The sequence below is a fragment of the Neofelis nebulosa genome, chromosome 8 (assembly GCF_028018385.1).
Source record: "Neofelis nebulosa isolate mNeoNeb1 chromosome 8, mNeoNeb1.pri, whole genome shotgun sequence".
Taxonomy (NCBI): Eukaryota; Metazoa; Chordata; class Mammalia; order Carnivora; family Felidae; genus Neofelis; species Neofelis nebulosa.
Window position 1 is genome coordinate 126,930,631 of NC_080789.1, and position 16,280 is coordinate 126,946,910.

General features: G+C 42.9%; 1 protein-coding gene and 1 pseudogene across 1 annotated transcript in view; one reads left to right on the forward strand and one right to left on the reverse strand.

Moving 5' to 3' along the window:
- Window positions 1-16,280, forward strand: part of ST8SIA6 (ST8 alpha-N-acetyl-neuraminide alpha-2,8-sialyltransferase 6) — a 151,544-nt gene that overhangs the window by 128,320 nt on the left and 6,944 nt on the right. Inside the window, exons 5-6 of the mRNA XM_058681794.1 lie at window positions 11,942-12,086; window positions 16,059-16,171. Of these exons, the coding sequence (XP_058537777.1) occupies window positions 11,942-12,086; window positions 16,059-16,171 (258 nt within the window). The remainder of the gene's footprint in view (window positions 1-11,941; window positions 12,087-16,058; window positions 16,172-16,280) is intronic.
- LOC131483542 (sorting nexin-7-like) lies at window positions 10,163-11,645 on the reverse strand (annotated as a pseudogene).

Consider the following 16,280-nt stretch of genomic DNA (forward strand, 5'->3'; position numbering starts at 1 on the left):
ACTTATTCTCAACCTCTCATACCAAAGCCTTCTTTCTTTTTTCAAGTTTATTTATTGATTTTGAGTAACAGAGAGTGCTGAAGGGGCAGAGAGAGGAGAGAGAGAGAGTCCCAGCAGGCTCAGCACCGTCGGCGCGGAGTCCGAGGCAGGGCTTGAACTCACTTTTGAACCGTGAATTTGTGACCTGAGTCAAAATCGAGAGTTGGATGCTTAACCGACTGAGCCACCCAGGCACTCCAGTTCCAAATTATTCTTTCTCTTCCACCTTCCCCATGCCCCCACACCACAGTGCTGCACACACAGGCTCACACACAAACTCCCGGACTCACACAGAGCCCAATGTGGCCACGAGAGTGTGACGAGGTGCGTGGAGACGGGGCCGGGATGTCACGTCATGTGATACCGATAGTTACAGGATACAAAAGGCCCTTTGAGCCCACAGCGCTCTCTTACTTTTTTTGACAGTGGCTTCCAATTATGAACTGGAGGGTTCTAGAAAAATCTATTAGAGTGTAAGATACGGTGCTTCAAACTAGCACACTTTACTTACTTAATGTCCCCCAATTCCTTTTTAGGGAGCATTGCACATCATGGTACTTTGTAGGGCATTGGCTGAGAGGGGCTTTATAGTAAGGGTTTTTGAGTTCTGAGTTTGAATCTCGGCCTTACCCTTTACTGTTCTACAGTTTCTGGGGAGGAAAAGGATTTTCCTCTCCCCTTCTGAGTTCTTGGCTGAAACCCCTGTAACGAAAGAGAAATGAGTGAGAAAAACAAATAGAACATTACGGACATGTAGACCCCGTGGGTGACACCCGCGGAAAGATGAGTGTCTCCCCGAGGGGACTTCGAATTCAGGCTGAGATCCCATCCTCATGGGGAAGGAGCAGGGGCACGTAGGCCTCTTAGGGGAGAGTCCGTGGGTTTTAGGAAAGATGAGGGTTCTTAGGAGACCGGTTGGGAGGTGTGATAGTTTATGACAAAGTCTGCGTGTGATGTCTCGTTTCCTCTCCTGCGATAAGGACCCATCTTCCCTCGTTGGTGGAACTACTGAGCAGGGTATTTATGACTATTAAGCTCCTTTAGGCAGATAAGGGGAATTCAAAGAAAACTTCCTGCATTTGCTGCTTTTCAACTGCCTGCAGCTCAAAATAACGTAGCAACGCCGCGTATTTGAGGGCGGGTGTCATAAACAGCTACCCTTCCCGCGCATCCTTGAAAACCTGTTTATTTTCTTCCTTACTAGATCGCAAATATCATTAAGACAGAGGCAGTGCTGGGTTTATTCATTCACGTGTAGACAGGGCATCTCCCACTGCTCAGTAACTACCCCCGTGCTAAGTACGTATGAATGAATGCGTGATGTGTGACCTCCTCACCTCTGACAAGCCTGGGTCGTCCTCCACTGTAAAATAAATGGCAACTCTACCTATTTTGTAGGGTTATTGTGGGGCTTAGTGAGATAATATATGTGAAATATTTAGCATATAGTCAGAGTGCACTAAGTGTTTGATATTTTTGTTAGTGGTCAATCAACGAATTATAGAATGTAGAGTAGACATAGAAGAAAGACCAAAAAAGAAAAAAGGAAAAAGCGGGGGGCGGGGGACATCACGAGGAAAGAGGCAGTGAGTTGGTGTATTGCTTAGCCCAAGCATGTGGTGGTTTTGGTGACGGAAAAGAAATGTGACTGTTTTGGACCTGATTAGGATGATTAGGTTGTACAAGCACTTCAGTTTTAAAGCTCCCTTTCCTCGGATCCTCGTTAGAGTCTTCGAGAATGGATCTCAGAGGAAGGGTGCTATTTATTAACACTCGGCAAGTGCCTGTACCCTCTGCCTCACCCTGACCGTCCCACATCTTATTAAGGAGTTTGGGGGAGTTTGATAAACAGAAGAGACGCCTGTGAGCTCCGAGCTGGGGCGGTCAGGTCGTTAGTATTCACAAGTGTATTCCACAGCCCGTCACGCTCTAAGCCTGAGGCGCTCATCAACATTTCATGGAAACCCAGGAAGCATCCCGTTTAGAACCGAAGGAGCATTCTGACCTGAGACCTAAAACGGATAGGAAAAACAAAACAAAACAAAATAAACAAAACAAAAACAAAGGAAACACTCAGCCCCGGCAGTGTAAAAGGAAAAGGAATTTCTGCGGTTCTAAGAAAGATCCCCTTCTCAGAAGGGTATCTCCTGGACCAGACGTGATACGGAGATGACATGCACATTTTCTGGACTCCGGTGTTTTAGGTTTAGGCTACAGGGGTTAAGCCCGATTCTTTCGGGACCAACCTGCTTCTTGAGAAGTAAGCACGTGGGAAAGTATGTAAATTCTTTTCAGTTCTGGAACTCCGTTTGGTTCTTTCCTGGGCATGGAGGGGAGTAATCTTTGCTTTTTTTCCCCTTTTATTTATTTATTTTTGAGAGAAAGAGGGGGGGGCAGAGACAGAGAGACAGAGTCTCAGGCAGGCTCCACACTCAGCACAGAGCCTGACGTGGGGCTTGATCCCACCAACTGTGAGATCATGATCTGAGCTGAAACCAAGAGTCTGTCGCTTAACGACTGAGCCAACCAGGTGCCCCTTATCTTTGATTTTTGAAACCAGAGTGTATAGAGGAAGTTGTCTGAAGGTATGAAACAACAAGCATTAGACCATCATCAAGCTGGGGGTTTCTTCTCCCTTTGACACAGGGAAGCACGTTGGCTGGACCGCTTTAACCTTGATTCCCTGCGGGACCCTGTATGTCATGTAAAACAAGAGCCTTGAATATCTCAGTTATATATAGGATTGGAGTATTTATATGTAAACTTCTTGCCACCTTTGAGTTGTGAATGGGCAAGTTTTCAGTGAGGCGTTACCAACATTATTTGGGGGAACCATTATGTTGTGGTGGTGCCATTATGGAAAGCGTCCTGAAGGAAGAAACTCCCAATGAGATTATTACCCCCCACCTCCCACCCCCAATTATAACATACTCTAGCGTAAACTGCAGAGAATTGAATGTCAGAGGAGACTTGGGTCGGGGTCATTTATAAGCTGGGTGCCTCGGTCAAGTCATTTAACCTCTCTCAACTCCAGTTTTCTCATCTCTGAAATGAGAATAATCTTTTCTGTTTCCCTGGTTGTCACGGGAATCAGATGACATAAGTGGATGTGAAAATGCTCTGGAAAGTCTAGGGTGCTTTCCAGGTGTGTGGTTTGTGCGTGCTCGTCTTGTTGGACATTTACTATTGTGGAATGTGAAACCACACAGTTTGGACAATTTAGGTGTCATGGTAAAGATCATATTTTCTAGCGTCTTAGTCAGTTTGGGCTGTTATAACAAAGTTCCATAGACTAGGTGGCTAATAAACAGCAGGCATGGATTTCTCACTGTTCTGGAGGCTAAAAAGTCTGAGATCAGGGCCAGCATGGTCGAGTTCTGGTAAGGACCCTCTTCGAGGTTGCAGACTGAGCCTTCTCGTTGTGCTTCATGTGGCGGAGAGCAGAGAGGGGAAGCAGGTTCTCTGAGGACTCTCTGACGGCACTAATCCATCATTAGGGCTCCACCCTTGTGACCTCCCTTAATCCTAATCACCTCCCACAAGCCCCACCTTCTAACACCATCATGTGGTGGGTAGGATGTCTATGGGAGGACACAGATGTTTTGTCCATGATGTATTACGCGCAGTCCCCCCAAATTCATGTCCTTCTCATATGCAAAATGCATCCATTCCATCCCAACAGCTCCCAAAGTCTTAACTGGTCCCAGCATCAACTCTGAAGTCCAAAGTCTCATCTAAATATCCCCTAAATCAGATAGGAGTGAGCTCGAGGTACAGTTAATCCTGAAGCAGAATTCCTCTCCAGTTGTGTCAAACCAGACAAGGCATGTGCTTCAAAATAACCCTGGTGGGACAGGCATAGGATAGACATTCCCATTTCAAAAGGGGAAACTAGGAAAGAAGAGAATGACAGGTCCCAAGCAGGTACAGCACTTAGCAAGACAAACTTCCTGAACTCTTGGGCTCTGCCCTCCAGGCCCACTGGGTTGGGGTCCTGTCCCCAAGCTCTGCAGGCAAGGATGGGTCCCCAAGTGGCCCCACCTGCACAGCTTTGAGCAGAGTCTGTCTGGCCTGTCAAAGGCATATCTCCCTTCTTGAAACCAAGGATGCACCCCTGATAGCCTGAATCAATGTTGGGGTCATTCTTCCCTGATCTTGAAGAATAGTGCGTGTTTGCAGCCAGGTAGCTCTGTGGTCCCATCCTATTAATTCTCACTCTGACAGCCTTCCTTTGCTCCTTGTTGTGTCCCTCTTCTTTAGTTCAAACCGGTAGTCTTCCTGCTGGGTGGTTGATTAAGTCTGGTTCACACCCATATTAATCTCCTTATCAAACAGATTCTTGACCACCCTCTTAGTGCTCTCTCCTGAACATGCTTTCTCATTTTGTTGCAATGTGGATAGCCTGAGATTTTTCCAGGTCTGTAAGTCCTGCTTCTCCCTTGGTGAGTAGTTCGGTCTTCCAATCATCTCTCTCTTCTTGCATGTTGTGATAAGCAGTCAAGAGGAACTAAGCTACTCCCTCAATATTTTGCTTAGAAATCTCCTCAGTTAAATATCCAGTTTGAGCACCTACCTTCCACAAAACTCTAGAGCCAAAACACAATTCAAAACCAAGTTCTTTGCCACTTTGTAACAAGGATCACCTCTTCTCCATTGTCTTCTGATAATAACATGTCCCTCATTTCCATCTGAGACCTCATCAGAACAGCCGTTAGGTAGCATCCACGTATCTTCCAGTATTCTGCTTCTTACTCTGTAAGAAGATGGAATCTTTCTCTACAGAGCTCCTCTTTTCTTCCTGAGTTCTTAACAGAAACACCTTTAAAATTCTGTTCGTGGAAGTCTAGGCCTTTTCTAGCATGTGCCTAAAAACTCCCCCCATCATCCAGTTCAAAAGCCACTTGTACATTTTTTGGTACATATTTGTCATAGGAGCAGCCCACTTCTTTGTACCTGTATCTGTATTGGGGCTTTCTAGAGGAACAGAGTCAGTAGGATATATCTAGATAGATAGAGATGTATTTTGAGGGATTGGCTCACACAGTTATGGAGGCTGAGAAGTCTCATTATCTGCCATCTGCAAGTTGGAGACACAGGAAAGCCGGTGGGAACCAAAACTGAAGGCCTGGAAGAAAAAGAAGCCAATGGTGAAGGTTCTAGTCTCAGTTTCAAGACCCAAGAAGTGGGGGAGAGGGTGCGGGGGTATGAGTTCTCATCTTGAGTCTGAAGGTCTGAGAACCAGGAGCACCGATGTCTGATGACAGGAGAAGATGGACACCGATGTCTGATGATAGGAGAAGATGGACACCCATGTTTGATTGATGACAGAAGACAGACACCGATGTCTGATGACAGGAGAAGACGGACACCGATGTCTGATGACAGGAGAAGACGGACACCGATGTCTGATGACAGGAGAAGATGGACACCGATGTCTGATGACACCCATGTCTGATGACAGGAGAAGACGGACACTGATATCTGATGACAAGAGACGATGGACACCCATGTTTGATGACAGGAGAAGACGGACACCCATGTTTGATGACAGGAGAAGACGGACACCGATGTCTGATGACAGGAGAAGACGGACACCGATGTCTGATGACAGGAGAAGATGGACACCGATGTCTGATGACACCCATGTCTGATGACAGGAGAAGACGGACACTGATATCTGATGACAAGAGAAGATGGACACCCATGTCTGATGACGGGAGAAGATGGGCAGCCCAGCTCACGCAGGGAGCAGATTTGCCTTCTCCCATCTTTTGTTGTACTCGGGCCATCAGCAGATTGGACGACGCCCAGCTGCACTGGGCAGGGAGGGCAGTCTTCTTTACTCAGTCCAGCAGTTCAGATGCTCATCTCTTCTGGACACACCCTCACAGACGGACCCAGAAATAGTGTTTTATCAGTATCTGGGCATTGCCTTGGTCCAAACTCACACATCAAGTTAACCATCACGTGTAGGTAATACCAACAGTGTCCATGTTTTAAATGTTTCCTGCTCTTTTTATACAAGAAGGGAAAATTGTTCATTATTGTGAACATACCTAGCTGACTTTAGAGTCTCCAGAGACCAGAAGTGACTCTGTTTAGGAATGATGGGAAATGGGATAGCAGAGATAAAATTCCATTTTTTTCTTTTTACTCTAAGTACCTCAACTTTATACTGACACTGGCTACCACAGGGGTCTCTACTGCATGGATGAGCTGGGAAGTGACAGCATGCATTTATAATTCTGCCACTGAATATAAAGCCTTACAAAGTCCCGTTGGCCAGCGAAGACAAGCTTCACAAATGAAATTTGAGATAATTATTCTGATATTTTTCCTGGGAGGTTATTATGAGGTGTTTCACATTGATTTTTGATATTTTTTTTTTACCTGCAAAGGCACTAGCTAAACCAATTCTGGCATATCCATACAGTGGAATAGTACTCCACCAATGAAAAAGAACAAGCTAGTGATACACACAGCCATGTAGATGGGTTGTAAAAGCATTTATATACTGAGAGAAGGAAGTCTTACGCAAAAGCATATGCACTATGTGATTCTGTTTATATGGATTCTAGAACAGGCAAACTAATCTTTTTCTTTTTTTTTTTTTTTAATGTTATTTTTCAGAGAGAGAGAGAGAGAGAGAGAGAGAGTGAGCAGGGAAGGGGCAGAGAGAGAGGGAGACACAGAATCCAAAGCAGGCTCCGGGCTCTGAGCTGTCAGCATCGAGCTCGATGCAGGGATTCAACTCAGAAACTGTGAGATCATGACCTGAGCCAAAGTTGGATGCTCAACCGACTGCACCATCCAGGCACCCCAGCAAACCAATCTTTGGCAAAAACTCTAATGACAAAAGTGCTTACCTGGAGGTGGGTAAGGGCTAGAGACAGGTTGGGAAGGGATATGAGGGAATTCTCTAGGGTGTAGATAAGAGTCTGTATTTTGATAGGGGTTGGGTTACAGGGGTGTGTACATTTTTCAAAACTCATCAAATGTGCTTATGATTTTATTGTATGTAAAATTTACCCACAAATGTAAACAAAATAATAAGTGTTGAGATCTTTAGCAGTGAAGTGTACCGATATCTGTATTTGACTTTGAATTGTAATAACTATAACAAAAATGGATTGATGAATACACAATAATAACACAATAAGGCAAATGCAAAAGTGAATTATAGAATCTAGCTGGTAGTTACTCAGGTACTTCTTGGCCAATTCTTTGCATTTTCCTATAGGTTTGAAAATTTTATAATACAATGTTAAAAATGCAATTTCAGAAAAAAAAACCCTATTAATATAAGAAAACACAAAGCATGCAGTGGTTAGTGTTTTTTGGTGATACAATATTCTTTTTTTTTTTAATGTTTTATTTTATTTTTGAAGGAGAGGGAGACAAGGTGTGAATGGGCGAGGGGCAGAGAGAGAGAGGGAGATACAGAATCCTAAATGGGCTTCAGGCTCTGAGCTGTCAGCACAGAGCCTGACGTGAGGCTTGAACTCACAAACTGAGAGATCATGACCTGAGCTGAAGTCAGATACTTAACCTACTGAGCCACCCAGGCGCCCCTACAATATTCTTTTAAGCACTGAATATCCTTAGAGAAGTTTAGCTACTTGTTAAAGGTAAATGAGAATTTATTCTACTGTCTTTGCTCAAAATGCTGCATAAAAGAGACATTTAAAATAATAAACACATAAGAATTTTGATTTCACAATACGAATTGTTATGAAGTTAAATTTATAATTAAAAACTACTTAAGATCATGTTTTTGACTACACATCCTTTCATTTTTAATTTTTCTTTTTGTCAGTCTCCATGAACTATCTTTAAGACATGATAGGTTCTGAAATCCAAAGAGGGATAAGCTGGTGATAGAATTCGATTAAGAGGAATGTACTAGTTAAATGATATAGATGAACTGATAAGTATTGTTGAAAATATTGATTTTAGGGTACAAATCATATCACAGCACTGACTTTTTATACCCTGAGAATTACTGAAATTGAGAAAGACTGGAATATAATTCAACATGATCGTGACAGATTAGAGCATTGTATTTTTTCAGAAGGACAAAATTCAATAGGAACACGTACAAAAATATACCGTTCCAGACCAAAACCAACCAATGGGGAAGGACCAGTTATGAATCTAGGGTGTCAGCAGCGACCACAGTCAGCCCTTTTCACTGAATATTCACTGTCCTTGTGCTAGGATTGAATTCAGCTTTGTTATATATATTTTTCCTTTTCCAATTTTTTATTTAAATTCTAGTTAACATGTAGTATAATATTAGTTTCAGTAGTAGGGTTTTGTGACTCATCACTTATATATAACACCCAGTGCTCACCACAAGTGCCCTCCATAATCCCCATCACCTGTTTACCCCATCCCCTGCCCACCTCCTGTCCAGCAACCCTCAGTTTGTTCTCTGTCTTAAGAGCCCGTTTGATACATATTTTTAAGTAATATGGAGAAATAAGTAAAGATTTAAAGAGGAACAAGATGACTAAAATAATGAAAAACTGGTCCTAGGAGGAAAATCTGAGAGAAAAGAGAAACTTCTCTGAAGGCTTCAAGATTGAAAAGGTTCAAGTTCTGCTTGATTTATTACCATTTTCAATTACATGAAGTGTTTTTACGGAGAGATCCTATGAAAACTAACAAGGGAAATGGATTGAAGTTAAGAGATAGTGGAGTTGTGCAAATGGGAGAATCCCTGGACTTCAAGGTTGATCAGACTCTGGAATAATTACCAGGTGATGCTGTGGACCCTGCATCCCTAGAAAATTATGGAAGCAAAATAGAAACTCTGAGTGGATCTAGATTGACCTGCCAGAAGTCAGGGGAAAACTCAGATGATCCGTGAAAGGACCTGACTGGGCCTACGTTCTATTAATAATGTTTCACTCCATGTAGGAGTTGTAAACACAGCTTGGTATTAAATTACATTTTTCTTGGGGTGCCTGGGTGGCTCAGTTGGTTATGCATCCAACTTCAGCTCAGGACATGTTCGCACAGTCTGCGGGTTTGAGCCCCGCGTCGGGCTCTGTGCTGACAGCTTGGAGCCTGGAGCCTGCTTCGGATTCTGTGTCTCCCTGTCTCTCAGCCCCTCCCCTGCTTGCACACACACACTCTCTCTCTCTCTCTCTCTCAAAAATAAATAAATACTGGGGCGCCTGGGTGGCTCAGTCGGTTAAGCATCTGACTTCGGCTCAGGTCATGATCTCACGGTTCGTGAGTTCGAGCCCCGCGTCAGGCTCTGTGATGACAGCTCAGAGCCTGGAGCCTGCTTCAGATTCTGTGTCTCCCTCTCTCTCTGCCCCTCCCCAGCTCATGCTCTGTCTCTCTTTGTCTGTCTCTCAAAAATGAATAAACATTAAAAAAATTTTTTTAAACATAAATTACATTTTTCTAGGCTTTCTATAAGGACTGGCAACTTTAAGTTCACTTAGAAAGTCACTGTTACTTTACAACAGCGTGACTGTGGATAGCAATATTAAATTGTATGCTAGAAATTTGCCAAAGGAGTAAATCTTAACTGTTCTTACCACAAAACAAGGCGGAGGGGGGAAGACAGCCATGTGAGGTGATGGGTAGGTAAGTTAGCTCGATTGTGGTGGGGACTGTCCCACAATGTACAAACATGTCAAAACATGAAGTCGTACACCTTGAATAGAAATACTTTGTGCTTGTGAATTAAACCACTGAAGCCAGAAACAAATCACTGTATTGAATGATTCTTCCTTTCATTGGGCTTGTTTCCTAGTAAATGACTACATGTTGCTTTGGTGACTGTAACACTGTTCTTAATGTACCTTCTGTACCTTATAATTACTATGAAATAACTACAGTGCATCCTGTCATTTTCTCTTCAATGTTACAATGTGATCCTTAGGCATACATTTGTTTTTTTGTTTTGTTTTGTTTTGTTTTATATTAAACTTTTTATTAAAACTGAGTCTTCATGATATATTTAAAAGGACATGTTCCACAAACAAATATTTGGACAAAAAATTTTCTGTATATAATTATTGGCACATAAATTTAAAATAAAAACTAAGCTAAATATTTATATATATATTCATGTATATATATTCATATGTGTGTGTATACACACACACACACACACACACACACACACACACACACACGAGTGTATCCAATTCATGTCAATGATCTGGAATACCTGAGTTTCAATCTGTTGGTTTTCCAGATAGTGCTAAATGTTTTTCATCTACTTTATAAAGGACACAGTCCATCCAGAAAGAGTAACTGGTTAATAGATGCTGTCTCCCAAAGATAGCACAGAAGTCCTCAGTGGGATTCAGGTTTATCTTCAGAGGTTTCTTCCAAGTGGAGGTCAGTCTGTGATGCAAGGAAGGATTCCCGTGTAGCAAGGCACTGTTCATAATACTGGATATTCTCCTCAGTCATATCTGTAAATGCTGACTTGATATCATTTTGCATATTATGTCTCCATTTTCCCAGTCTGCTTTCAGGGCGTTATTAGCACATTCCACTTTATCTTCAAGTTTTCCAATCTCTTCTGTAAGCAGATCAGTATCTGCCTTTTTATAGGTCAAAGCTTCCTCTCTGGATCCAGGTCTGCTTGTATTTGATCTCTCCTTTTCATACACCCATTAACATTTCACTATAAAGTACATACTCATGTACTACAGGAAGCAGGGCCTCTGAGAGTCCAGACATCCGTTTTTCAGTGGCCTTGCGGCATTTGTCAACGCAGCTGGCAATCCCTTTTAGAGTATCAACCAGATCTTCTTCTGACGCCGACCACAGAATATGAATTGGGCCATATTCTTTCATTTCATCGGAACCTTCCCTTTCTTCCTTGTAAATTCTCTGAGATATTTTGTCTATCAAATTTATTTTCTGGCTAAAAACTTCAACAAAGTTACTCATTTCCGTGAACTCTTCGGGGCGGCTTTTTACTCCTCTCATTGCAGTGCAACAGCTCTGTCTGCCCCATCCTGCTGAGGAATCCAGGCCCTTGCTTCTTGTGAGAAGAGAGCTCCCAAGCTGGTGCAGTAAGAAATACTTTGAAGTCTTCATTAAATGTTAGAGTCGGGTGATCGCCCAATCGAGTTGGGTGTTTCAATAAAGTCATCGTTAAAGTGCCCCACCATACCTTTCACGGTAAACTTCTCAGGCAGTGGTGGAATAATCAGAGTGGGGTGTGCGTCTTCAAATTTTCCTTTCAACCAAAGGAAATCTTGATAACGTCTCCTAACTTCAAATTCGCTGGAGTCAAATTGCCCACGAGATGTCTTAGTAATAATCCTGTAAGTGATGAAAAGTTCAATTGTGGTAACGTGGCTTTCGGGTTCATCAACTGTAATGAAAAGATCTTTCAAATCTGGCTCATCTTCAAACTTGACTTGGTTTATCATTGATAGAGGAGACGTTGGCATCATAGGGCTGAAGGAATTCATGTCCATCAAAGAGGCATCCTTACTGAACACCTCCAGGTCGTCCTCGTCCTCGTCCAGATCCAGCACCTCGGCCTGGAGCAGGGTGGAGGAGTCGCTGCTGCCCGGGAGGGGGACGTCGACCCCCGGGCTTTCCCCACTGGTGCCCCCAGCCGGGAGCTTAGGCGTACATTTGTATATGTGAACCGTTATGTCAACGAGTATTTTCTGCTGGTGAGAGGGTCCCTACCTGAATGTATGTTTTACATTCTTTGCCCTTTTTTCCACCCAGGCCACCATTTCACCATCCAGGCCAGTTAGGACGCAATGAGATGAACATGTCTCTGTGAATGATGCCTCTTCCTCCTGAGAGTCACTATGGCAGAACCCTCTTGCATTTTCCATTGTAGCCTCTGTTTCCGGTTTTTTGATCTCATTCCTTGGTTCGCTTTTTTTCTTATCCTTTGCAGAGCAAAACTTGCCTCCTGTTGTGATGCTGCCCAAAACTTCATTGTTTCTCAGAATAACACTCCAGCTGGGACCAACATGAGTTACGAGGTGGAAAGCAAAAATGAAATCCTAATTAGAGAGAACATTTTTAACATGTTTCCAGTGGTGAGTAAGGGCTTGTTGTGGTTTATTTGTGTCACCATTCCAGGTGACTTTCCTCTCACTTTATGTTGTAACTTAGACGAATAGAGGGGTTAACTTAGAATTAAAATACCGTATGTGGTTTTGTTGTGTAAGATGTTTGTAGGGGTCCATTTTAAAAAGGCACTTTTGGGGGACGCCTGGGTGGCTCAGTTGGTTGAGCGTCCGAGTCTTGATTTGGGCTCAGGTCATGATCCCAGAGTCGTGGGATCAAACCCCCCATTGGGCTCTGCACTGAGTGTGGAGCCTACTTGAGATTCTTTCTCTCTGTCTCTTTCTGTCTCTCTCTGCCCCTCCCCTGCTCATACTCACTCAATCTCCCTAAAAAATAAATAAATAAATAGAAAGGCAATTTTGAATGCAAGTAGCTCTGTGGGGAATGTATTTATATCTTACATGATAAGCTCTCCGAATCCTTGAGTCCTTCATGACTCATCCTTGAATGAGATGAGGTATTTGGGCTTTGTGCACAGTAATTACTGGGGCTTGGGAAGAGGACCGTTTTTCACCTGGAATGAGATTCATCCAGTTGTCAGTTTTGGTGACTGAATCAATTCGTCCACAAAGAACTGTGGGTTTAGTGGCTAGTCTTTGGGAAGTAAATATGTTAAGGATTTGCAGTCAACGATCATAACCTCACAAGGCAGAGATTTCTGGGTAGTGTGTTCATTGATGTATCCCAAGCTCCGGAACATTTCCCAGTGCATATATATGCGTTCATTATGTATTCATTAAATAAACTAGTGAGTAATGGCACAGTGTCATCGTAAGAGGAAACTTCTCCTTGAATATAAACCCGAACTTGGGGAAAATTTTTGTCCTGAAGAACATCCTGTTGCTCATAAACACATACTCTCGGGCATCTTTTCATGATTTGATTAAAAGCAGTTAAGCTAAGGCAATGTGGTCAAACATGGGATGACTTTACCAACTGTAGAATATTCAGTTCTTGCCATTAATTCCCTTTTGTTAGAACTTTGACCTCTCACAACTAATTTTTTGGTCATGCAAGTTGTTCCAGATTTTCTTTTGATATTATAATTCAAAGGAAGACGAATTTGCTGGGAATGATTGAGAACTGAATAGCAAATGATAGAGAATAAATATTGCAAATTTTCTGGGAGGAAAGGGGGACCAAAAATAACTCAAAGCGTTCTAAAAATGCCCTCATGATCCATTGAAATTACCAATAATTAAAAAGATAATAAGTAAAGAATATTTCTATTCCTTATCAAGGACGGCCTGGGAGAGTTTCATAATGAGCAACTCTTTCTAGTGTTTTCCTTGCTTTAGACTGACTAGAACAGAGAAGCAGCAGGTATTTTTTTTTTTTTTTTGCTTCTAATTGTCGCCTTGAAAAGAATAACTTAACCGAAACTTGATGATTCTGTGTGCAATTAATAACAACAGCATCCATTTTCCAAATTTACACTGAGTTTTCCGAATTAGGGGGAGGGAATTCTGAAGTCAGTACAGTAAGGCTTGCAGAGCTAGGCCACTCCCTTTCCATGGATGAGGCATGTGAGGGAGCTGACCTCCTCTTCACCCTGCTCCCCGCACACCAACCCCCCCCCACCCCCCCCCCCCCCGCCGTGCTCTCCTCTGCCACACTGCACTCTGGAACACTGTGGAACATGCAGCAAGAAGGTGACAATAGATACTTTTGATGAATGTCGTGAAGTCATTTCCTCCAAACACTTTTGCTAAGTTATTTAAAAAGAAAACAAAGTTGGTTTTCAACCAGGGTGAGCAATGAGCAGGCATTGCTCAGCGTGGCACAAATTTTCCATTTTCTTGGGAGCTTTCTTTTAAGAACCATTGGAGTTTGTAATTCATGTGAACGCGTGCCGAACGTGAAATCCCAAAGCATATGGGCTTTTTCACCCAGTTGACCGAGAAGCCAGAGAAAAACATTGTTTCGCGTGCTTAATTGGAGATGATGTTTCCTTCAGTAATCTTTTCTGTTGTACCATTTAGAGAATATTTGCATTCTACCCAGGGTATGGAATTCAGAATTTATTGTGGTCGTGTTTAGTAAACACGGTTGGAAGACACCTTGAGCTAGCAGTGCAGTGAACTTCAAATACCCTGAGGTATTTGGGAACCATTAATTTAAGAGCCAGGCACCGCTGGGCGTTGCAGATACAAAGAGGAATCGGATACATAATTAAATTAACATTTTATTCATCGAATATGAGAAGCTGTGTAATGTGTTGTGAATGAGAGCGTGGACTCTTTCAAGGGTTTGAATCCCACCTCTGGCACCTGCTAGCCGTTACTTAAACCCATGTCTTTATCTCCCGTCTGTAAAACGCTCATAAGGTTGTTTGGATTACATGCGTTAATAAGTCTTGCACTTGGATCAGTGTCTCTTGTGCACCATATGCACCATAGGATTTTTAGTTGCAAGAGACAAACCTAGTACCGAACTAGGGTTTACTTTGCTTGTTTGGCATCCCCCAGGTAGAGCGTCAGGAGCACATCACAGTCATAAGGATTCGTGGGTTACTTTGGGCTTCTGAGAACCCTGTTGGCCCTGAGGTGTTGCCATTGGTACTGGTAAACTGTTTTTGGGAAGTAGGGTGCCCTGATTTGTAGTGTTGGCCGATTTTGGTGGTGTAAGTACCCCCACTGTGGCCGATTTAAATTTACCAATGTTTATTACTATTATTATTATTACTATTACTATTATTATTGTTTTATTTCTTTTATAAAGTAAGAGCGCGTGAGCAGGGGAGATGATCAGAGGGAGAGAGAGAATCTTAAGCTCCTCCACATTCTTGAAGACTGACACGGGACGGGGTTCAGTCCCACAACCCTGGGAATCATGACCTGAGTCGAAATCAAGAATTGGACGCTCAACCGACTAAGCCACCCAGGCCCCCCATATTTACCCGTGGTTTAACAACAGTGCACACAATTCCTGAATATTTACCGGTTGGCTCCCACCCGCTGGTACAGGTGCGCCCCAGCACAAGGCTGGAGGCTGCACGAGGGCAGGCCATCGAGCCAGCCCGCACTTACGGTAAAATCACCGTGTCCATTGCACTGTGCGAGGTCTGTGGTGACAGAAGAGGGAAAGCTAAAAGTCAGAAACACCCTCTGTGCCCTTGAAGACCTCCACCTGAATTCCGAAGACGAAACTGGTAAATGAGGACCATGTGTCTGAGCTGCCATCCTTCATGCTGCCCAAGGTCACATCGTTCTTTCAGGGAAAGCGACCAGGAAGGGGAAAGCGTGCTGTTGACTCGAGAAGTTAGGTTTCCGACTGGGAAGGATATGGTAGAAGGGGGACGTCCTTTGGAGTCGGCAAGTCCGGTCCTTGGAGGAAATATAAAAGATTCAGGCCTTGGAAATTAATTTGAAAGATGTCAGCACAGAGTCAGTAGGGCCTCCCTAAGGAACCGCGGCTGGTCATTTGCGGAGAGATGACAGGCATCAATCTTATGTCAGCACTGAGCCTGAAGGTCTAGCTATTTAAGAAGCACGGGAAACTTCCGCTAAATTAGCTATTAATTTTATGCCCGAGAATAGAGGATTTAATGATACTTTCTAATTGCTTTATTTCCTCCATTTTGCTGAAAATGTTCCTGTTTGTTGGAAAGGCCCAATGTGGGATTTTGCCATTCTAATGTTATTTACTTAATTACGTGGTGTAAAATACATTAAGTCATATTTTATGAGCAAATGTATTATATTTTCTATTACTACATTATATGGTATTCGATACACTGTCTATTCCTCTCAAGAGAAATGAGAGGTATAGTATAAGTTTACAGCATATTTTATTATAAGTCATAGTTGATCAGCATTGCTACTTCTGCTTTTTTTCCTCGCTTTTTTTCTTTCCTTAGCATGTCTAAATATTAAGCTGCTGGAATTAAGCGGTGATGGTTATGGTTCTGAAACTAAAGATATTTCACTTTCTCCTGATAGTCTCAGCCTTTTATGGAGCACCCTTATAATCGGTGTGCCGTGGTTGGAAACGGGGGGATTCTGAATAAGTCTCTTTGTGGAGCCGAAATAGACAAATCCGACTTCGTTTTTAGGTAAGACCTGTCAAATTGGTTCCTTTGAAACCAAAGATCAGTTGGATATTTTAAAAGGATAGTGTAAAGGTACTCCGTGTAAATTTTGACCTTTGAGCTGTGTTGCTTA